At 54.6% G+C, this 23228-nt stretch overlaps 1 protein-coding gene across 1 annotated transcript; it reads left to right on the top strand.

Annotated features, from left to right (window-relative positions):
• Window positions 1–536: 536 nt before the first annotated feature.
• On the top strand, window positions 537–22857 carry LOC309684556 (electroneutral sodium bicarbonate exchanger 1-like; the record flags this gene model as incomplete). The annotated part of the gene is made up of 14 exons (XM_082500452.1): window positions 537–560; window positions 13259–13416; window positions 13793–13880; window positions 14318–14458; window positions 15223–15387; window positions 15522–15655; window positions 16540–16738; window positions 17900–18043; window positions 18746–18859; window positions 19213–19374; window positions 19977–20228; window positions 21055–21123; window positions 22401–22574; window positions 22675–22857. 14 exons carry the CDS (start codon window positions 537–539, stop codon window positions 22855–22857), a joined length of 2007 nt encoding a protein of 668 aa, XP_082356578.1.
• Between the last annotated feature and the right edge of the window lie 371 nt (window positions 22858–23228).

Raw genomic sequence — 23228 nt, 5'->3', positions numbered from 1 at the left:
GCATGGAGGGAGCACCGGGCCCCACAGGACCCACTGGGCTCCCTGCCAACCATATACCATCTGATCAGTGATACCTCTCTCTACCCCCTGCCCCCCCCAACCCCCCACGTCCCACTGCCCTCCTCTGCCGCCTATAGGTCCTATCAGTGGGGACAGCTCCTTCTGGTCCAGGCACCCCCCGGGCTCCTGGGCCTCCCGAGGGCCACCGCAAGAGCCCCTGCAGCCTGTGCTCGCTGGCCAACTCGGAGGACTGCAGCAGCCTGTTGAGGAGCAGCTCCTCTTCCCAGAGCTCCCTCTAACACTTCGTGGAGCCCTGGCCCAGTGCAGCAACAGAGCCAGTGGTGCTCACACACTCAGGACAACCCCGCTCTCCCATGGCTGCTGGTGGGGCAGTGGGGAAACTGGGGCTGGTCCTCAGCCAGGAGCCTCCACAGGAGCTGCCAGCAGGGACTGAGAAAGAGTGGGTTCCCCAGCAGGAGATGGACAGGACACAGAGGCCCACGGACGAGCAATTGTCCCCTGGAAGGTCCCCAGCCATGGACATGGACAAGGTGGAGCGGGTACGGGAAATCACCTGCGCTTTCCAGGCCTTGAAGGCAAAGAGGGAGGAGTCCTGCAAGACCACGGGCAGGGAGTGTGGCCAGGCAGACCCAGGGCTGTGCAGGGCAGGAAGATGCCTGCGGCAGGGCTGCGCCTGGCTGTGGGGCTACCTGAAGGGCTGGTGGAGATGCCACTAGCCGTGTCTGCTTCTGACAGCCCTGCAAGTGGTGACAGCGCCAGGCCCAGAAGACCAACAGTGCCCCGAATACTGAGCGGCTGCGGGGTGTGGGGCCGGGAACCCCTCTGGGGTACCCCCTATGTGAAACGTTAAAGAAATAAAATGTTTGTCTCTAGCCCTCGTGCTGTCCTCCCTCCTCCCATCCCACCCCTGCGGGTGCTCCCCCGAGGGAGCAGGTGCAATCAGCAAGCACTGTGTGTTGAGCTCCCCTGTTCACAGCCATGCTCCGCCTGAAGGTGGCACGGCAGGAGCAGTCCCCAGCCAACTTGGGCACAAAAAGGTTCATCTGACTCAGTGGGTGAGGAAGGGCCCGTTTCAACTCCGTACCTTTGGTATTCTCAGGTCGGAAGATTTGATGGAGCCAACTGAGAGCGGCAGCGTATGCTGTGGAGCTCTGAGCTGCTACGTGGTGCCAGGTCTATCCAACGTCAGGCAGTACATTCACAGGAGACGTCACCGCTAACAACTCTTCCGAGGAATTGGGGCCGTTTCTGTAGTCGTAGCCTGCCTGGAGAAAGAGCCCCACGGAGCTAATAGTCTGCTGAGCAGCAAGGGAGCAGAGTCGCTGAATCTCAACCAAGGACTGAAATACAGCAACCCACTCTACTGCCTTCCCCCTACGCCCGCTGCCTCCCACAGTTTAGAAGAACCAGGGGGTTCCAAGTGAGGGGACCCCTCCCCCACTCCCCCAAATCTGCCCAACACCCCCGAACCTCCCTCAAGACACGGGACTCCTCACACACACCTCCACTCCCCGCACCGCCAACCCTTCCCCTCCCCCAACGCTCCAAAAAGCAGCAGTCCTTAGGGCAGACTCAAGCTGACTCCACAGCTACGGCTCCCCGTGGGCTCTGGGGGAGACAAGGGGGCCCCGGGGGTCTCCGTGGGCTTTAAGGGGGTCCCAGGGCTGCCCACGGGCTCCCAGCAATGCCCGTGCCCACCACCCACCCCCGCTTCAGGGGGCCCAGCGCTGACACCCCCCGACCCATCTCGGGGGTACCTGGGGGGACTCGGCCGCGGGCTGGAGGCGGGCGAAGGGGGCACGGCCGGGCTGACCTGCCGGGGGCGGGGGGGTGCTGAGAGCGGAGCCAAGCGCCCGGCCAGGCCGGCCCCGGGCACCCTGCGCTGCGGCCGGGGCTGCCGCCACCTGCGGGGAGCGAGCGGGGGGTGAGGTGGCGGCAGCGGGGGACGGGGAGGGGGGCCTGAATCGGCCCTGTTTCCCCCGGGGACCCCCCACTCGGCTCCGCCCCCCCCAAAGAGGCCCAGACCGCCCCCCGAGCCCCCCAGCCCGGTCCCGCCACCCCACAAACCCCCCGAACTGGCCCGGCACACCTCCGCGCCGCCGCCGCCACCCCGCCCGCCCGCCCGCCCGCCCGCTCGCTCCCGCCCTCCTCGGCCCCCGTCCCCCCGTCTCCTCCGGTACCGACCGTCACAGCTCCCGCCCGCCGCCGTACACCGGAAGTGCTCCTCCTCACGTCCGCCCACCCGCGCATGTGCCGAGGCGAAAACCCGGGCCACGCCCCCCTGCGTCGCCGCGGCAAACGCGAGCGAGGGGGCGGGGCCGCGCCGAGGAGAACGAGCCCCGCACCACAGCTTCTCTCCGCGTCGGGCAACGCGAGGCCGAAACCAGCCCAGCCCTCCCCAAAAAGAGCCGGGACCGCCCGAAACCAGCCCAGCCCTCCCCAAAAAGAGCAGGACATCCGCCTGCAGAGCTCCGCCAGCCCCTCCGACGGACATCACGGGGATGGGGGGGAAGAAAACAACCAGAAAGGTACTGAAAATAACGTGGAGACGGTGTTTAGAGATCCTTCCGAGAGGCAAAACCCGGCCTTTGTTCTCATTTTTGAACGTGGGGTTTCGCAGTGCTTCGCGGGCAGTGGTTATCCAGGGGCATCAGCTATCCCGGGAAGCGAACGTTCCCATCCCGTGTGGAAAAAATCCACTCACATGAATAACTTAGACAAAACCAGCTCTCAAAAGGACAAGAGGTGCATTTGGTCACCTTTTCCTTGAAGCTTCGCGAAAACTGTATACTCGGATTGGCCCTGTCCTGCAGTTTCTTTCCCAGAGTTTTGCCCCAGACCCACGCTTCTAGCCCCGCTCCCCAAGCCCTCCCTCGGGGCCCACCACCTTTCCCCAGCCCAGCCTGTCCTTAAAGCTTTTCTTTCCACACACAGCCCTTTCCACTCACCTCCCTCCGGGGCCTCCTCTCTCACAGGCACCTCACAGCCCTGCAAACCTCCCTCTCCCGAAAACCCAATTCCCCCCTCGCTCCCCCCTCACGCAACACCTATTCCCCTCACACACTCGCTCCCACACCCCCCACCATCCTCTCTTCCTCTCTCCTCCCCTCCCCCTCCCCCCATCTTTCGCCCCCCCTTCCCCTCTCCTCCCATTCAAAATGGCCCTTCCCTCCCCCTCTCGCCTTTTCCTGCCTCAGCCCCCGCCCCCCGCTCAGGTGACACCGCACACAGCCGCCATGAGGCGCGGCGGGGAGGGCCGGGGCTGTGAGAGGCGATGGCGGTGAGGGAATTTTCCTCTTTTTTCCTCTTCTTTTCATCTCCTCAGGCTTCGGGCAGCCCCGCGTGGGCGGCTGGAGATCCCCCCCTCCCCTTCCAGGAGTGGCCCCGGCCCTGGGGCGGCCCCCGCCTCCCTCCTCCCCACAGGCTCTTCTCAGGGAGAGCCCCCAAATCTGTCCCCCGGGCGGCCCCACAGCCTCCTGTGAGGCTGGAAGCAGCGGTTCCCTCGGGGAGAGTCTCCAAACCCGTTCCCGGGGTGTCCCCACAGCCTCCTGCGTGGCTGGGAATGGGGTTTCCCTCAGGGAGAGGCCCCAAATCCATCTCTGTCGTTGCCCTACAGCCTCCTGCATGGCTGGGAGCAGTGTTTCCCTCAGGGAGAGCCCCCAAATCTGTCCCCCGGGCGGCCCCACAGCCTCCTGTGTGTCCGGGAATGGGGTTTCCTTCAGGGAGAGTCTCCAAACCTATTCCCGGGGTGTCCCCACAGCCTCTTGCGTGGCCGGGAATGGGGTTTCCCTCAGGGAGAGCCCCCAAATCCATCCCCAGGGTGGTCCCACAGCCGCCTGTGTGGCCAGGAATGGCGTTTCCCCTATGGATGGAGCCCTCTCCTTCCCCCGACTCCACTCCTGGGCAGCCTTTTCCTCCCTCCCACCTTCTCCCCACAGCCTCTTCCAGGGCTGGGAAAACACTCCTGCCCTTTCTCTTCCTGCGGGATTTGAGAAGAAGAGCCCCCTGTCTGCCCAGCCCACACGTGGAGTCTGGGCAGCTCCACGCCTTGTGTTTGAACCGGGAATTGGGATATTTCAGTTTTCTTCTGCGATCAGGCCTGGTTGTGAAAGGGCCAGTTGTAGTGGTTAGGCTTTGGTGGGTGAGTAACAGCGAATCTTATTTAAATTTTCCTTTTTTTTAGATTTTGTGTAGGGGGCTTGTTGTCCTCATGCCCTCGAGTTCTGCTCCAGGTCAAGCGAAGCCCCATGGAACTGGCCCTAAGGGCGGCGGCGGCCATGGACCAGTGCCCCTTTGGCGTCGAGAACGTGGTTTATTTTGAGGTGAATCTCCCTGTTTTTCTTGAAAAGCGGGGGTCTGGTTTGTAGCGAGGCTTAAAACCCCGAGTTGTGCCTAAACGTGGGTCTGATTTCAACCTCAGGGGCTGCAACTCTGTCCAACTCCGACTCACAGCCCTGGCAGCACCGTCAGCATGCCGGGCTCGGCGTTCTCTTGTATTTTGAAGGGTTTCTTACGGATCGGCAGCAGCCGGGGATATTTAGCAGCTGTGTATTGGTGGTGGAATCCATGTGGTGAAAAGATCTTTGGGGTAAAGAGGTGAATAGGTGTTGTTTTCTTTTTTTTCACCTCGAGAATGTTTCTTGTTGCCTTGTACCTGTAAAAAGATGTTCAAATCGTTAAGGTGTTCAAATCGTTTCATAAAATTACCCCCTAGACAGGAATACGTTTTGTGGTTGGTTTGGGTTTTTTTTTATGAGAGTCCTTTCAGCCTGCTCTCCAGGTGGAAATGGGAAATGCAAAGGCATTACAATGATAGATTTGCTAAATCTGTTACCAAGGTCTATATTACTGGCTTTCCCTGAAGCGGGGAAAAGACGTCCTGTTTAATTGTTGTTTGCATTTGAAATTCTCTGTGAAATGGATTAAGCAGAGAGGGCTTCTTTTTGTGGGTCTGCCCTTGGAAGGAGAGCGCCTTTAGGAAAAGGCTTTTCTGGAGGGGACGGAGAACTTAATTGCTGATGGCTATAAAAGCGCGCCCTGTTTGGGTGGCCTGAAAACAAAACCCGTGAAAATCCATGACTGAAAAATGAGACTTTCTCCTAATGATCGGGGCTGCTGTTTCTACCGATTCGCCCATGAATAACAGCTCGTTCCTTACTGGTGGCTGAGGACCCTTGAATTGTTTCCCAAAGCCTAAGGCAGCGGGAAGGGCTGGGGTTGTCAGATCACTGCAAATCAAATAAAAGAGAGCGGTTTGGAGTTGTCTCGTTCCCTCTGTCTTTTCCCAAGAAAGAGGGGTGGAAAATGGTAAAATGTTTTGTGGCAAAGTTCAAAATGGCAAAGGATGTACCGTGTGGGGGGTGGGACGTGGGTTTAGGTGTTGGTGGGGACCCCAGCAATAAACCGTAAGAGGTAGAGCAGCTTTGTGGGACTTTTGGGGCTTGTTTTTGTGTGGATATTCGCTCGTTGCAGACCACGTGCCGGAGCCCTCCAACAGAGGCATTAGAAAAAGAAGTCTTTTGATTAGTATTAATGCTTTGAATTTTCCAGTGTGGGAAAAGCCGCAAAAGTGTGTATTTCTGCCCAGCTGCGGAGAAATGGGTAATACTGAGCCCTACAATAGCTTGGTTGTTTTTTTTCCCCCTGTGTGATGACTGGTGTGGAGGGAGTTTGTACCAAAGAGTCAACTTCTGATTGTGGGCAGCCCCTGTTTTAGGAAGTGTTGCACAGATTGCTTATCGATGCAACTGCTGCTGCGACTCCCGCACTCCCTGCTGAGTGATAATCCAAAACTGCAGAGCGAGCTGGGTGCTTGTGGAAGGGGAACTGCACTCTCAAGTGGAAATACTTGGGGTCTCGTTGCCTGTGGGAGGGAAAGGGACGTCAAGAGTCAACCTAAAGGAACTTCTCACCTTCAGAGGTCGCGCTCTGGAGGTGACGGTTAATTGAGGGGAGTCGTGGAAGCGTGCCTTACTGAGCAACATGCTGCTGCTGGCCCAAGACTAAATGTCTCCAAAGTTTGGGGTTGGTTTAAGTGCTTTTTGGTTATTAGCTGGATGTCACTCTTCCAAGCACCTCTTGCCCTGTCTGGAGGGGTTTGCTGCTGCCTCCTGCATTGGGCCGAGGGGACCGGCAGCCCTTAGGACAGGGACTTTCTCAGGCGTGGAGGTTAAACCTGGTGCGTGCTGCTTAAAAACTGCTCTGGGTGTTAGTGCGGCGGTCACGGTGAGAAATGTGGTGGCTTAGGGGAGCCTGAGATTCGCATTCCTCTTAAGTGCGGGGGATTTTGGGGAGCCTGTGTGGTACAATCCCCTTCCTGCTCCCAGATTCCTGTCACTGACCCGTCAGCGGGGTGTTAGCAGAGCTGATGCCCGCAGCGGCTGAGGGTTGGCATGATCCCGGCATCGCCGGAGCTCTGGAGCCAAGGAATGGGAGCGTGGCCCATTTCCATCACAGCTTGTGAGGGAAATAGTGCGGTTTGATATAGCCGGGGTGCGTAAACGGGGATTCCTCTTTGCACGTGTGCTTACAGGGTGCACGCATGTGTGTTACTTGGAGTGTTTCTTAATGCCTGCGAAGCTTTCCGAGATTGGTTAATGAGCGTTGCTTTGCTGTGCAAGTGCAAAGTGTTATTTTCATGGAGAAACCAGCTCGGATGTTCCGTTTAGGCATTCTGCCTTTAAAAAAAGAAAAATATTTTAAAGCTTTCCTTGCAGGCAGAATAACATCTGCTTTTGAGGATTGTTTCTTTCCCTGCAGGGTGGAAAAATCTACAGCCTCACTAAGGCTGCAGAGGAAGAAAACTTGTCAGTTTCCTGGAGCAAACTGCAGTTTGGAGAGGGGGGTGGTTTGCCAGAGCGCCTTTTAGCACCTGGTCGGGCACATTTCTTTTCCCTCGGGGCTGAGGTTTAACATCGCCTTTTCATTTGGCTGGGTTTTGGTTGTATGAATTAATGGGTGTTTCAATGGGAACCACAAGACCTAATTTCTCAGTCGCCATCCCCAAAATTGTGCATTCTAAAAAATCAGAATGCGGATGCAAGAACAGAATTTGGACCAGATTCTCCGGCGCCAGGACAGTGCACCGATGCTCCAGGGTGCTTTCCCCGGCAGCGAAGGCCTGGTGTGGCAGGAAGGCGGTGGTGGGGATGGCGAGGTACTGCCGGCTCAGCCGCCCCACGGCCGGGAAGCGATGCTCGTTCTTCTTCCACCAGCGCAGCAGCTGGTGCTGCGCTTGCAGAGGGGCTCCAGGATGTAGTTTTCCAGTTGCTGGTGGATCTCGGGTATGCTCTCCTCGGGTCCTACCCCAAAAGGATGTCATAGATGCTCTGAGACGGGGCGCTGGTGCATGGGTCCTTGCGAGCAGGCAGCTGGCTGCCGGCATCTGCGCCTGTGGCTTTGGAATCCGAGTTTGGCACCCCAGACTGGGTGGCAGATGGGGACTGGTGGTTGCAAACCCACAACAGCGTGTTTCTCACTGGCTGGTGCAGCTCGCTTCTCAGGCTGGGGCTGAGAAACTGCATCTCCTTGAAGCGCGGGTCCAAAACAGAGGTGATAGCTGCTGGGCTTTCGAGCACTTTCTCGAATGCAGTTCCCTTCAGTTTGGAAGACGGCAGAACACGGAGAATGGCATTACACGCGATCTACTCCTTGGTGTGTTGATTGGACAGGGAATCAGTCAAAAGAGAAAATAAGAAAAATTAATTTGCCTTCTACTTGGATGGCAGAAATCTACGAGAGGCAATAGAAGTCGGATGGTTGAACAAAATCTTGCATGGCTTTGAGTTTGCCCTGAGCTGACGGCTGCAAAGCCTATTGCGAAACCTATTCATTTTTGTGATCGTAGTGATTTTTGTTGGTGTTTTGTTTGGATGTCTTAAGAGTATCGTTATCAAGCAATTATCTCCCCCCAGCCCCGCCATGCCCGCCGGCAGCAATGGGCCGATGGGGTCCTCAGCTGTCAGGTGGGAGGCAGCGGCACCGGGGCAGGGAGGGGGATGCCCGGTACCCCCGGGCGGGCCGTGCCGTGCCGCCGGTGTGGCTGGAGGATGCTCCATGGCTGCTCAATGCGGCATTTCCCATGGCAGGGAGGAAACACAGGGGGAGCAGGGGGTGGGGGCAAATGGGGGAGGCAAAGCATCTGCACGGGGGGGAGGGGTGGGGCTGTGAGGGCCATGGAAAGGGGAGTGAAGGGCATCTGCAAGGTTGGAGGGGGTAAGGAGGGTGGTAGGTGTCTAAAATGGGGTGCTGGGGGTGTGCAAGGAGGGGGGGCAGCAGGCCGCTGAAGGGGGGTGTAAGGCATCTGCAAGGCGGAGGGGTGGGGGCTCAAAGGGGGAGGTGAGGGGTACCCAAGGTGAGTGTGGGAGGGAGGCACCTGGGCGATGCCTGTTGTGGGTCTCCCCACCAGACCCCCCCTCCTTGTCCCCTCCTCCGCATCTCGATGTGACCCCCTGGTGATGCTGTGGCCCTTCAGAGCAGGGGGACAAAGGCCACTGTCCCCACAGAGCCCCATGCCACCCGGTCACCTCAGCTATTGTCCCACCGGGCGCTTGTGCGGATGCGCCCGGTGTTGGGGTGCAGGCAGGAGGTGGCTGGGTGGTCCCCCCCTCTTTCTGCATCTCCTTGGCCCGGGGGAGGGCCTGTCCGCCCCCCCGCTGCACCCATGGGACCCAGCTGCAGGAGGTGCTCTCGGGGGCAAACGAGAGGTGGGGAATTAATTAATCTGCCCTGAAATTACAGCTCACGGCAAAGACTGAGAGGAATTTGCGTCTCCGCCAGCAAGGGATGACGGTCACGTCCTGGTGATGCTCAGCTGTGACCTGCGTGTGTCCCCCCCTCACAGCCCCACTTTGGGGCTCTGGAGATGTGTCCTCTCCCGGGTCCAGTCCCCGTCACAGCCCAAATCCTGGCTCAGGAGCCAGAGGGGTCCCCGCAGGGTACGGTGCTGACCCCCACGATAGCAAAGGAGGGAGCCACAGGACCGGTGGCTTCGACTGGGTAGGATGGAGATGGAGAGGGGCAAGGAGGGGGTTTGCCTGCTCCGTCACCAGAGCAGCTCCCCCAGTTTGGCCCCTCATCCCCTTATAACACTGGGATCAGTGTTATTAATTACACTTTGCTCGAGATTAATTACATTAATCCTCCCTCCTGCTGCTGGTGGCCAGTCCAGCTTGCGTGTGACGGGACGAGGGGGCCGAGGTGGGAAGTTTGCGTGCTCGTGCGATGCTTTTGGCCTCCCCCGGCACCGGGAGGACTCAAAGCCGGACGTGAACCTCTGCTTTGTACTTTTCCTCATCCTCAATTACACCAACGCTTCCCCAGGGAAAGATTTTTCTTTCTAACTGGAGGAGTTGCACTGAGACAGGTAAACTGAGGCAGGACAGTCAAAAATCCCTCTCTCTCCTGCTGGGACAAAAAAAACGCTGCAGCAAAATAATAATTTGGAGAAGTTTTCTTGAGATGGAACAACACTCTCTGCTCCGAAACTCAAAAGTGAGCTCGCCATCCCCTTTCCCAGCCCAGTTTCGATGCTTTGATGTTTTCCAGGCACCTGGCAGCGGCGGCGAAGGACAAAGTACTCGGAGGCCAGAAAAAGCTCATTCCCAGATGGGAACGTTTGTTCCTTTTGCTCGTTAAATTGGCTGGCGAGTGGGAGGTGTGAGCTTCCCCGAGCGTCGCTGCTGCGCGGCGGCAGGCGATGCCATTCGGTCGAAGCAGGAATTTGGGGGATAAAAAGCAGATTTCCGGTATTTTGCTCTTCTCTAAAGAGAAGGGTTTCCTGGAGGCCCTTTCAAAGCTGCAGTTGCGACTCGAGTGTGAGACGTGGTTGGTTTTTTATTTCTTTGAGCGCGGTGATCCCAGTGATGCTTCCCCAGCCCCGGGGGCAAGGGGAGAAGAGAACTCCTGTAGTTCTCCTTCAGCTTTTAAGGCACAGATGCTCTTTGTGCAGCGCTGGCAGTGGTATTTCAGCCAAGGAGGGCATTAGCTGTCAGCCCTTGGCTTTTTTTTTTTGAGGAGAAAAATGCAGTTTTGTGTGGAAAGCGGGCTTGCAGCAAGAGAAGCCTGAGCCTGGTTGGGCTGAAGACGAAGCTTCACCCTTGTAGGTTCTGAGGGCCTTTGGAGGTTGGTGGTGGCCATGTCCTGTGGCCAAGTGCCATCTAGTGAGTCCTGCAGGTATCACGTTTGGAGAATGAAACTGGCTGTGCTCAAAAGTGTGGGGTTGGGTCTCCCCACCCCAGCCCACCCCCAGTTTGGAAATCCCTATTTTAATTTTTCGAAAGGAACCACAAGAATGAAGCAGGAGGCTTGGTTTTGGTTTGAAACACTCAACTGTCTCCCCTTTTAGTAAATCCTTCCAGACTCACGGTGTATACAATACAGGTGACATTACAGGTGGTTTTATTTGGGTAGGGGAAAAAAAACCTCCTCCAAGTCCGTGTTTTTAGGGCTGTGCCTGAAGGGGGAGACATGCAGAGGTGTGATGCTCGTTGGCTCGCGTGGCCGCGGGGATGGGTGATGACTGGGAGGACGTAAGGGAGCTCTCCTCACCTGGCCCCAACTTGTACCTTCTTCTTCTCACTAAACAGAGACACGACGAGGAGGCGGTGATGGACCAGGGAAGAACGAGCACCGTTGCCAATATTCACTATGAGAAGGAGGAGCTGGAAGGTGAGTCGGGAGAGGTGGCACCAGCCCCACGCGTTTTCCTGTTGCGCAAAGTCCCTGCCGCGTCCTGTGCTCAGTGTACGCATCACCTGCAGCGAAACGTGGCGTGCTTCTAAATAAACAAGCACAGTTATTTTCACATTTTTTTTAATGTTGTGGCTTTTAGACAGAGGGGACAAAGCCCCCGCGGTATCTGTGGTGTGAGTGTTGGCCACGGAGCTGGGCAGTTCCCAGCTTGTTTTCTCAGAGGCTGCTCTTGGCTTGGAGAGGTCAGGAGAATAATTTGATGGCTGCAGACACAGGGCTGTGATTTTCTTTTTTTTTTGTTCCAGACTTCATTATCACGGGACTAATTGGATCTCCTCTTGTCGCCTTGTGCCGACAAAGATTTTAAAAATAATTACCTTCTGTGGCTGCTTAATGAGCAGGTCTGAGTGTTGTCGAGCCGAAGCTGGAATTTGAGACGAGGGTTGATACTTTCAGGGCACTTTTAGGTGACCCGGAGCCATCGCTTGTTGTTGCTCTGTTGTTGCAAAGTTAGAGTAAAACAGGCTTGGAAAAAGGGAGGGGTCTCTGACATTCAGGAATGCAGTGAAACTAAAATGAAGAGAAGTTGGTGTTTCCTCCTGGGATGGCTGTGCTGGTTTAATCATGGCAGCGGCGTCAACCGTCTCCGCAATATCGAGAGTGATGAGAACGCTGCTTTTTTTGCAGGCCACCACACCCTGTCCGTGGGCATGCGGATGCCGCTGGTGAGGCAAAGCCACCGGCACCACCGACCCCACCGCCAGAAGCATCGGAAGAAGGAACGGGAGGACTGTGCCCCGATGGAGCAGGGCTACCACTGTAAGTCCCCCCGCAGCATTCATGAGCCTCCTCGGGGCTGCGTGGGTGCCGGGGTCCTCTGCAAGCAGGTCCGTGTGGCTGATTGGTGTGGTTTGCTGTTCTTCTGAGGGAAAGTGGCATTATTTGGGAGGCAGTTGAAGGCATAATGGATTGAGGCTGGTCTTCCTTAGAGGGATCCTGCCTTTAAAAATGGAAATGTGGGGAAGGAAAGTGGCCCATCCTTATGCAGAGGTGGAACAGATGGTTCTTCTTCTCCATGGCTCTGTGCAAGCCTGGCCAGACCCGGGGGAGAGGGGCCAGCCCAATATTTAGGGCTGAACTGGTGCCAATCGATGGCCACGTAGGGCTTGCTCCAGCGCTCGCTGCCGTCTTCCACGTCCTCCTCAAACTTCAGCCACCTGCGGACATCGGGCACGATCGGCCCCGTTGCAAGAAAACAGCCTCAGCTCTGCAACCCCTTTGGTGCAGCTACGGGGCGGCAAGAGGAGAAGGCTCCGCGCATCGGCACCTGCAGCTGCAAAAGCTTCGCGTTCCAGAGAGCAGAAGGCAGAGCCCACGGCCGCCACCGCAGCTGGCAGCAGGGATTTACCTTGCCGTTTCCTTCCACTCGGCATCTTCACCCTCCTTCAGGAAGATCTCATCCAGCTCGGTGAACAAGTGGTGGGGAATGTGCTGCTCATCCTCCTCGGTGCCGAGGATGAACTACACCCGCTGGGATGGGGTGTCTGGGGGCAGAAGATAAATCCCGTTACCACACCTGCATTCGGCCTGTCACGCTCACATGCAAAGCGGCCATCGATTGGCACCAGTTCAGCCCTAAATATTGGGCTAGCCCCTCTCCCCCGGGTCTGGCCAGGCTTGCACAGAGCCATGGAGAAGGAGAAACGCCAGATCGGGCAAAAAATGTCATTATCTAGGATGGGAAATAATTATCTGAGCGGAGTGATGAATAAGCACTTTGATGATGGCTTTTAGCAAAAGAGAATTCTTCCTTTCGCTGCAAAGGCTGAACTGCATTAAAACGTCTTGCTAAGCAAGGCTGAGCCCGCGTTAGGGTATCCTGCGTGTCGCAGCCTTCGCCGGGGGCTTGAGGGGTCGGGACTTGGGGACTTTCTGCTCTGACGGCTTTGTTTCCCGTTGCCATCTCCAGATATGATCCTGGGCCAGCAAGAGCAGTCCGCGGAGTTTGATGAGTGCACGTGGGCGAAAGTTCAAGAAGTGCTTTTGAAGAAGCATCACCATCAGAATGAGAAGAAAAGAAACAACCTTCTCCCCATCGTCCACTCGTTTGCTGACATGAGCAAGAAGCAGTTAGACGTGCATCCCCTCGACAAGCCAGGTGAGGGTTCCTGCAGGGTTTGGTACCTGGTGAGGGTTTCTGCCGGCTTTGGCACCAGGTGAAGGTTTCTGCAGGGCTTTGGCCCCATTAGACTTCTCCTGGCAAAGGAGAAGCGTCCCAATTGCTCCTTGCCCGTCTTTCTGAGTGTCTTTCTTTCTCTTCCCAGCCCAAACACTCACTCCTCATCCATCTCCCACCACTGCAGAAGCTAAAAATGGGGTGAACCATGACACCAATGCGATGGATCTAAGCAAGGTGAGTCACTCGTAGCTTTCTTACACCTTTAGGGCCAGATTTACTCTTGCAAACTTGGCTGCAGAGTGTTCTGCAGAGCGCTGTGGGCTTTGCTTTTGGGGTAATGGCCTGAAAATCCCTTGTCGTGCTCAGGCGGAGCTGCGCTTCATGAAGAAAATTCCCACCGGGGCTGAAGCGTCCAATGTGCTTGTAGGAGAGCTGGATTTCCTTCGCCAGCCCATCGTGGCATTTGTCCGCCTGAGCCCAGCTGTCCTCCTCTCGGGCATGACGGAAGTTCCCATCCCAACAAGGTCTGAATGAGAAGCACAAAGTTTTTATTTAAAAAAAAAACCCACCACAACAAAACACCAAATTGCACGCATCAGTTGGGCGTCCCAGGGGAACACAGCCAGTGGGAGCAAGCACGTTTCTCCCACCCACATCTCCCTGCTTTCATTCCTCCCTTCCCTGCTGGAGCTTTTAAACCCATTGGCCAATTTTAATGAAAGTTGGCCCCAAACTCAAATTTGCATTTGGTTTTGATGCGTTTCAAATTCATCACCGGAGTCGGTGAGCCTACACGTCCCCCCTGGAGCCACGCTCTGGGGTGGGAGCTCCCAGGGATTTCCTTGGGCGCCCTTTGAGTGAGGCCATGTTCTTCTCTCTCATTTTGGTTTTCTTGCCTAGGTTCCTGTTTGTTTTGCTTGGACCAGGAGGAAAAGCCCATCAGTACCATGAGATCGGCAGGTCCATGGCTACTATCATGACGGATGAGGTGTGACGAGATAAGAGATATCTCCGGGTCATTTTTTTGGGCTTTCTTCACCTCTTCCTGTGTCTGTAGTAGTGAGGAAGAGGGTTTGCTGTCCCTCTTAGCTGCCTGCTGGAGGCTAAAATCCCACCTGGGCTGCAGCCCGTGCCTCATCCTTCTCCCCAGGGTCCCCAGCATGCTGTCCCCAGTGGTGGCATTGCCAGGGCCAGTGAAACTTCTCCTCTTGAAGCAGAAGGCTGTGGTGTGCCATGGGGGACGGGAGCCTGGTGGAGATGGTTACAAATACTGTGATGCACAGATTTTTCCTTTGGGGGGAATATTTCCTGCCACTTCCAACAGGCGATTTGGGGGAAATGACCTTGCATTTAGCCAAGAGCTTATTGCACTGGTTAGGACATCCAAGATGGGTCATCCTCTCACCTGGTTGTCTCCTACGGCAGGTTTTCCACGACGTTGCCTATAAAGCCAAGAACCGGGCTGACCTGGTGGCTGGCATCGATGAGTTTCTGGATCAGGTCATGGTTTTGCCACCAGGAGAGTGGGATCCCTCCATCCGAATTGAGCCCCCGAAAAACGTCCCTTCGCAGGTGGGTGCTGCGGCAGAAGGAGGCACAATGGGGACGGGCAGGAGGGCAGCACGGCTGGGGGTGCTGCTCAGGGGCCCAAATTCACAGGTCACGTACCCAGCCCAAAAAGCAAAACAAGCCAGTGGCTGCAAAGACATATCTTTATCTTATTTCCATTTTAACAGGAAAAAAGGAAGGTGCCAGAAGCTCTCGATGACAGTGCTTCTCACAGCAAGCCGGAGAAACACAGCGGTCCTGAACTGGAGCGGACAGGAAGGTGTGAACTGAAATAGTTTGGTGGGGTGTTTTTCTGTTTGCCCCTAAAATCTGAGTGCGCACCTCCCTTCTAGCAGAGTTTTGGGGTTAACTGGGTCAGTGAAGGGGCTCCAGGTTACCAGCTTGGTCCCCTGGGCTGGGTGGGTGGGACATTTGGGCAGCTGGGCTCAGCTGCAGTGTGGTTGCACAGAGGTTTTCTTGCTTTGGGGTGGAAGCAGATGTGTAAGTACCTCCAGGTAGAGCTCTGCTGCTTCTCAAAGTGAGGGACTGTTGCAATAAGAGTGGGTGGGCTCTCAGGTTTGGTTTCCTTTTCTTTTTGTTGGAGGGGTTTTTTGTATGCCTCAGTTTCTACTGGGGCTAAAATGGGAGAAGGAGACTTCTTTTTAGCAACGGAAGTTACTCTGTGCTTGTGATTGTCCTTCCTCAGCCAAGAAAATTTAACGCTGTCTTCCACGAAAATGTTGTTTTTTTGTTTTTTTTTTCCTTCCTCCAGGCTCTTTGGCGGTTTGATCCGGGATGTGAAGCGAAAAGCCCCCTGGTTCTGGAGTGACTTTCGGGATGGTCTGAGCCTGCAGTGTCTGGCGTCCTTCCTCTTCCTCTACTGTGCCTGCATGTCCCCCATCATCACCTTTGGGGGACTGCTGGGGGAGGCGACCAACGGCCACATAGTGAGCACCTCTCTCTGTTGGGTGGCACGGGGGAGGACAACACTCATGCAAAAGTCCTTGCTGCAGTGAATTTGCACTTGTTTTTTTCCCTCTAATGATTTAATTACTCGCTGCTGCCTCTCTTCCCCGGACAGAGTGCCATGGAGTCGCTGCTGGGCGCATCCATGACCGGCGTGGTGTATTCCCTCTTTGCTGGCCAACCTCTCACCATCCTCGGCAGCACCGGCCCCGTCCTCGTGTTCGAGAAGATCCTCTACAAATTCTGCAAGTAAGGCTGGCTGCTGCGGCCAGGTGCTGCGAGCGCCTTTGGAAGAAGGCAGGGATGGAGAAAAGATGTTTTTCTTAGTGGTAGTTGGTAGATTGAAGTTGTCTTCTGTGTCACAGACATCACGCGCTGCTGCTTTAGTATGTGACGGTGCAGGAGCCCTCAGTCTCTGAAGGATGGATGGGTGGTTCGGGTTTTTTAGGGTTAAAGTGAAAGAGCAGGAGGAGGAGAAACCACAAGGATGTGGATGTCCGAGATGGGCTGCACAGGGAAGATGAGACAAATGACTCTGGTTTGGGAATGAGGGAAGATTTGCTTTCCTCTCAGTACAAACTCGGGCACTTTTTTGTATGATTTTTGCTGGAAGTGGAAATATATTTTACCCACATATCCAAAGAGTTTTCTGGTCAAATGTTTTGATGATTTTTGAGAAAGCAGGAGCTTTTCAGGCGAAATGGATATTTTCCATGACAGTCTTTTTGTTGTGGCAACTGTGATGGGAGATTAACCCCCTTATTGCAATTAAATTTATTATGAAGCCCCAACTTGCTGGCAGCAGGTAACTGGGTGCAAACCCAGCCGGTTTCGCTGTTAGGGCATTGGGGTGATGTGGGAGAACACCACCTTCCACAACAGGGACCTGACCTCAATTAGCCTCCGAGGCATTAACACAAGGTCATTGTTAAATAAGGATTAATTAGCCTCTCCTCCTGCGGGCCCACACCCTGTGCCGCAGCCCTGAGGCTGTCTGTAGTAGGACCGGAAACTGCATTTACCATCCGCAGCCTTGACACGCTCCTGAATTGCTGCCGACTTTCCCCGAAGGAAGGCACGGCTCGGAGCCTCTTGCTGCCCTCTCCACCCTGCGTTTTCTTTTGCTTTCCCAGGGACTACGCGCTCTCTTATCTCTCTCTCCGGGCATGCATTGGTCTGTGGACCGCCGCCTTCTGCATAGTGCTGGTGGCCACTGATGCTAGCTCTTTGGTGTGCTACATCACCCGCTTCACCGAAGAAGCCTTCGCCTCCCTCATCTGCATCATCTTCATCTACGAGGCTCTGGAGAAGCTGAGTCACCTGCGAGAGGCCTACCCTGTGCACACGCACAGCAAGCTGGACTTCCTCACCATCTCGTAGTGGGTTTCTTCCTCCTAAAGTGCCGCTGCCCCTTGGCAGGAGCTCAGGGCTGCACCTCCATCGCCTTCCCCTCACCCCTGTCTTGGCTTCTCTCCTCCCAGCTGTAAGTGTGAGGCACCGACCCATCCCAGCAACGAAACCCTGCAGTTCTGGGAGAGCAACAAGATCAATGTGTCTGGCATCACCTGGGAGAACCTCACGGTGACTGTAAGTGCCCCGAGTCACTGCTTCCTCGTGCCGCGGCCGCGGGGTCCAGGGGCACTGGCCTGGTGCAAAGCTCAGAGCCCTTCAGGTGATGGTGGGCTTCAACTTGTGCCAGTGCTGCTCTGAAAAGTCATTACTTCAGTGTGTTTAACCTCCTTGGGCCTGGGAAGGAGAGTCCACCTCTCCACCTCATCCCCGACATGGTGGGCAATAACTGTCGTCCTCAGGACAGCAGTTCTGTCTGGGAGCAAGGTTCAGTGGGTGCTTTGGTTATTGGAGAAGTTGGAGGACTTCAGTTCATGCTTGAAGGCTGTAATTAGCTTCCTTAATTGGTTCCTAGTAACTCCAGGCCTTGCTTTCTTACTCAGCGCTGTCTGAAGGTACGTGCATAAACTTGCATGTCTGAGCAGCCCCTTGGGCCGTTGTTGCTGGAAGCAGAGCTCAGGCACAGGGTGGGACGCTCTTAGGGACATCTTCACCCCCCTTGGCCGTGTCCTGTGAGCCCGCCCCTGGGAAGGGACAATTTGTCTCTTCTCCTTTCCTGTCACTGTTGTCTTAGCCCTCCTTCCCCATTCCCTCTTTCACTCTCCCCAAGAGTTCCCAGTGTTTCCTTCCCCTCTGGTGTCTTCTTCAGCCACGGTTACCTGCTGTTCAAGCAGAGGATGTGCCATAGGTCTGTGGTACGGTGTCCCATTACATCTCTCTCCGCTGTCTGTGTAGTTCCATGTGTCACTTATTCAGCTGCTGTTGATCGTTAAATATAAATCTCCGCTGGCAGCAGCAGTCCCGAGGTCACAGATCTTGGAGCAAGATCCTCCAAACCCCCTAGTTATCCGAGGTTTCCTTGCCGCATGCGCACTACCTTTGTGTCCTGATGCTCTTTTTCCCCAGGAATGTCGGTATTTGCATGGAGAGTTTCGTGGACCTGCCTGTGGACACAATGGCCCCTACACACCTGATGTCTTCTTCTGGTGCTGCATCCTCTTCTTCTCCACCTTTGTCCTGTCGGGCTTATTGAGGAAGTTTAAAACCAGCCGCTACTTCCCAACCAGAGTAGGTAGAAGACGGTGGCCAGCAGCAGTCTCCACACTCATTTCCCAAAATGGCTTTCCTGGAGCACTAAGCAGTGTTTGCCACTGCTTGGTCAAACTGGGAAATGTTGACCTTGAAGGCCAAACTTCCATGTCCCTCACTCATTTCCAGGAGTGCAAAACAATCCTAACGTTTCCCACCCGCCTTGCGACCTGCCCCGGAGTGTTTTTTTCCCCAGGCAGTGGGAAATCAGGTCTTCCAAAGTTGGTTGGTTGTTGTTTTTTCGTTTGTGTTTTTTTTCACCTGGTGTGCCCAAGGGGAAAGTTGATTCAAATGAGGAGCAGCCATAGAAAAAGACACAAAAGACACTGTTTCTTCCTTTTGAGGAGCAAATGATGCCTCAGTGCCTTATTCCCATTGTCGCTGTGAGTGCAGCTGTAGTGGCAGACGTCTGTTTCCTTATTTTTTAATATTTATTGGCTTTTTTTTAAGGTTTGAATTTAAACCACCCTTTTCCACCTAATTAAACTTTTTTTATTGCCTGACACCAGATCTCACAGGTACAAACACAGCAACAGTATCTAACCGAGGGATTTGGCTGCATCTTCTCAGAGTGGTGGGAATTTGTTAACCAGCCTTAATGCTGTTGATGTCTTTAACTTTTCCAACTCACGGTATGGCCCCGTTTGTGCTGTCCCTTTCAGCTCTGCTTTCTTGCCCCAGGTACGGTCCACAGTAAGTGACTTTGGTGTCTTCCTCACCATCATCGTCATGGTGCTCATTGACTTCCTGGTTGGGATCCCATCGCCGAAGCTCCACGTCCCCCACATGTTCAAGGTAATGTGGCGTTTTGGTGTGGAGCCGCTTTCGGCCCTTGGGGATGCCACAGGGTGATGCTGGGTCAGGACAGGGCTGAGTCTGGGGATGCTGGTGGTGTTACCATCTCCTCTTCCACCTCCGAATGCATCGTTTCCTTCTGGAAAGAGGAAGCCAGCCCCAAAACTTGATACCTACAGAAGTATCTATAGGTGCTTGCGACGAGGATGCTGGCACTGCTGAACCCCATAGGAAAGGGTGACACGAAGGCAGGGCCAGGAGATGAGGCGGCACAGCGATGGAGAGGAAAATCAAAGCCAGTGAAGTGGCTGGGCTGGGAGTTGATCCTGATGTGTGTTTTGGCTTTGTTGCAGCCTACCAGAGACGACCGTGGGTGGTTGGTCAACCCCATAGGGCCCAACCCTTGGTGGACGGTGTTGGCCGCGCCCATCCCAGCTCTGCTCTGCACCATCTTGATCTTCATGGACCAGCAGATCACGGCTGTCATTGTCAACAGGAAGGAGCACAAGCTGAAGGTAAGGGGCTGCAAGAGCTGACCCCATCCCCACCCCACTCTGGGCTGCAGATGTGGGGAGAAGCTCCTATGCCAAGTGCTTTGTGAAGGCGTTGGTTTGGGACAATGTCAGGCTGTGTGGCAGGATGCTCTCCTAGATTAGTGATGTCACAGGGAGCAAACGAGAGGGGAGTTCAGATGAGCAATCTTTTGGAGGAACAAATTAATTTTCGAGCACTATAGAAGCGTGTTTTTGTTTCAAAACGCCAGCAGGAGCTGGGGGAACGAACTGTTTTGATGCACTCCCAGAGATAACTCGGGGTCACGCCTTGCTTGCCAGTGGTAGAACTTTCTTTATGAATGAAAATAGTCTTTTTTGTTTGTTGTTTTTTTTTTTTTTGAGAAGTAGCTATTGCACAAACCTCCCAAATCCACTTGGTCTGAACTCCTGCCAGATTTTCATGCAAGGTGCTTGCGCAAAGACCGGATCCATCCTTATTTTTGCCAATTCTCTTAAATTTTCAAGAGGGTGACTTGCGCCCAAGTAGGGTTTGAGTCTGAGTCGCGACGTTGTCCTCGCTCTTGTGCTGTGGGATGCTCTGTTCCTTGTTTTGCTGCCCACAGAAAGGATGCGGGTACCACCTGGACCTTTTCATGGTGGCCGTGATGCTCGGGGTGTGCTCCGTGATGGGGCTGCCCTGGTTTGTGGCTGCGACTGTCCTGTCCATCACCCACGTGAATAGCCTCAAAGTGGAGTCTGGCTGCTCAGCTCCAGGAGAACAACCCAAGTTTCTGGGGATACGAGAGCAGAGAGTCACCGGCTTGATGATCTTTGTGCTCATGGGCTGCTCTGTCTTCTTCACTTCGGTGTTAAAGGTAAGAGGAAAATGCAAAATGCCCAACAAGCGTGAGCTTTTTGGAGGTTATACAAAAACCATCCCCTCCCTCCAGGCCTGAGTAGGTGTGGAGCAGAGGAGGAGGCGATCCCAAACCTTGAGGCTTGGCCCACGGTGGGAACCAGCCTCAGTTACCCTTTCCAGCCCTTCACACCCCAGTTTGGTGTCCTCGAGGCAAGCGAGCAGGACAACTGCTTTAATTCCCAGGTGTCTCTCAGGCCCACCTGTGTTTATGGGTTACGATGAAGCGGATTCAGACCAGTACACTGCTGTCTTTCAAGCAGGCAGCACCTTATGGGATGCAATTGGCTCCCCCAAATGCCTCCCAACAGCCTTTCCCAGTAGCTAAACACACCAAAATCATCCCCGTGGGCTTCCTTGTGTGTTCCTCCCACAAAGTCACCACAGCTCTAGGCTAAAAGGAGGCACTTCGCTTTTGCGTGTTGCCACAAAAATGTGTAGAAATGTTCTTCTGCCGTCACAGAACGTGGCATACAGTTTCATGGGTGAAATGACCTATTTTCCTCCAACCTTTCAGGAAAACAGTATTATTCTAATGAAACGTAACTAAAAATTTATTAGATTATTCTAATGAAACGTAACTAAATGCTCTGCCTAAAGCAGAGCATACACTCACTCACTCGCACGCACAAAACCTCTACGGGTTGAGAGCTGAAACATCTCTAACCCTGTGGAAACTGGAAAGCTTTAGGAAATTTTAGGCAGTGCCTCTAGAAGAGAGCAGTAATACTGGAAATGCAATTAAAAAAATAAATTATTGTATTCTTTTTTTTTTAATTTCCCAGTTTATACCCATGCCTGTGCTTTACGGTGTCTTTCTCTACATGGGCGTGTCGTCACTCAAAGGGATTCAGGTACGGACTCTTACAGCGTGCAGCTCCCTGCTGTGTCATCTCCAGAGAAGCAGGAAAAAAGCAGTGGTGTGGGAGAAAACCTCCCCAAAAGCAGGCAGTGAAAGTATTTTGTATAAGGAAAAGATTGGTGGGGGCACAGGAGGTACGTAGGGTGGGAGGACCAGGCAAGTTCAGCGCGCTCTGCATCACGGTTTGGGACAGGGCACTGTTTGGTGTGGTGAAAATGGGGGAATTCAATGCAAAGCGAAGGCGATTTCTACTGCCGGTGGGAATCCTCACTGGGGCATTGAGTGGGCTGAGAAATGCCAAATAACAAACAGAAGAATAGAATATATTAAAAATATATTTTGATAGAAGAACAGGGAGGGGGGGTGAGATGGTCTGAGGAGGACCTGGGGGTGCGGACTGATGAGAAGCTCACCGTGAGCCGGCAATGTGCGATCGCAGCCCAGAAGGCCGACCGCATCCTGGGCTGCATCAGCAGTGTGGCCGGCAGGGCGAGGGGGGATTGTGCCCTCTGCTGTGCTCTGCTCTGAGGAGACCCCCTGCAGTGCTGCCTCCAGCTCGGGGACCATAGCACAGGAGAGCCATGGACCTGGTGGAGCGGGGCCAGAAGGAGGCCCTGGAGCTGCTGGGAGGGCTGGAGCCCCTCTGCTGGGAGGACAGGCTGGGAGAGGTGGGGGGTTCAGACCGGAGAAGAGAAGGCTCCGGGGAGTCCTCAGAGCCCCTGTCAGTGCCTAAAGGGGCTCCAGGAGAGTTGGGGAGGGACTCTGGATGAGGGAGGGGAGCGATGGGACAAGGGGGTATGGTTTGACACTGACAGAGGGCAGATTGAGATGAGATATCAGGGAGAAATTTTTCCCTGTGAGGGTGGTGAGGCACCAGCGCAGGTTGCCCTGAGAATCTGTGGCTGCCCCATCCCTGGAGGTGTTCAAGGCCAGGTTGGACGGGGCTTGGAGCAACCTGGGCTGGTGGGAGGTGTCCCTGCCCAGGGCAGGGGGTGGGACTGGCTGGTCTTCGAGGTCCCTTCCAACCTAAACCCTTCTGTGATTCTATAATAGAAGGACGTGGAATAATTGCAATTTGGTGGGCAGCTCTCATGGACACACTGGTTTATAGATGGAGCAAAGGGAAAACGGGTGCTGCTCCCGGGAGGAACAAAATGGGATCCAGGATTTCTCACTGCACGCGAGATCCTGAAAACTCCTTCCACGTCCCAACAGGGCCGGAAACTTTCCGCAGCCCCAAGGGGTAACTTTTCCGCTTTTATTTTGCAGTTCTTCGACCGCTTGAAGCTCTTTTGGATGCCGGCAAAACACCAGCCGGATTTCATCTACCTGCGGCACGTTCCCTTGCGGAAGGTGCATTTCTTCACCTTGATCCAGCTCATCTGCCTCGTCCTGCTCTGGGCCATCAAGGTGTCCCGTGCTGCCATCATCTTTCCCATGATGGTAAGAGCCGGTGCCGCTCAGCAGTGGGACGTTTGCAGCGTCGGAGTGAGACGTAGCATCATCTCACACCTCACCCTCTCTTCCTTCTTATTTTGTGAAGGTTTTGGCTCTTGTGTTTGTCCGGAAAGCGATGGACTTCTGCTTCTCAAAGCAGGAGCTCAGCTTTTTGGATGACCTTATGCCAGAAAGCAGGAAGAAGTTGTCCGATGCCAAAAATGAAGCCAAAGAAGAAGAGGTGATGCTTGCTGGGTGCTCGGGGGTGGATGTCTCCCTCGGGCTCTGAGATTGCCTCTTTCCGTCACAGCTTCTCTTGAAATGTTGGGGGAAGATCCGAACTCAATAGAAATAGATCTGACAGCCTGGATCCCGCATCATAACCTTGTTTTTAAATTAGCAGTGTGCTTAACACTTGAATAGCGGTATAATTTTTAAAGGTGCCATTTATAATCAACATTATAATTATGATGGAAAGATTTGCTCGTAAGGGTGGTTTTAACCCCACCCCAAAATGTTTGGAGTGAAAGGTCTTTCCCCGGCTGCGCTAACAGAAGGTCAGAAGGAGAGGGCAGCACGTGGGTTTTGCTGGGTGTTTAGTTTATCTCCACTTCGATCATAGACAGAGAACTTTGATTTGTCCCTTTTTATGTCAGGAGT

The sequence above is a fragment of the Vanellus vanellus genome, assembly GCF_965231255.1.
Source record: "Vanellus vanellus genome assembly, contig: HAP1_SCAFFOLD_34, whole genome shotgun sequence".
Taxonomy (NCBI): domain Eukaryota; kingdom Metazoa; phylum Chordata; class Aves; order Charadriiformes; family Charadriidae; genus Vanellus; species Vanellus vanellus.
Note: the sequence above shows the minus strand (reverse complement) of the source record. Positions and strands in the feature narration are given on the sequence as shown.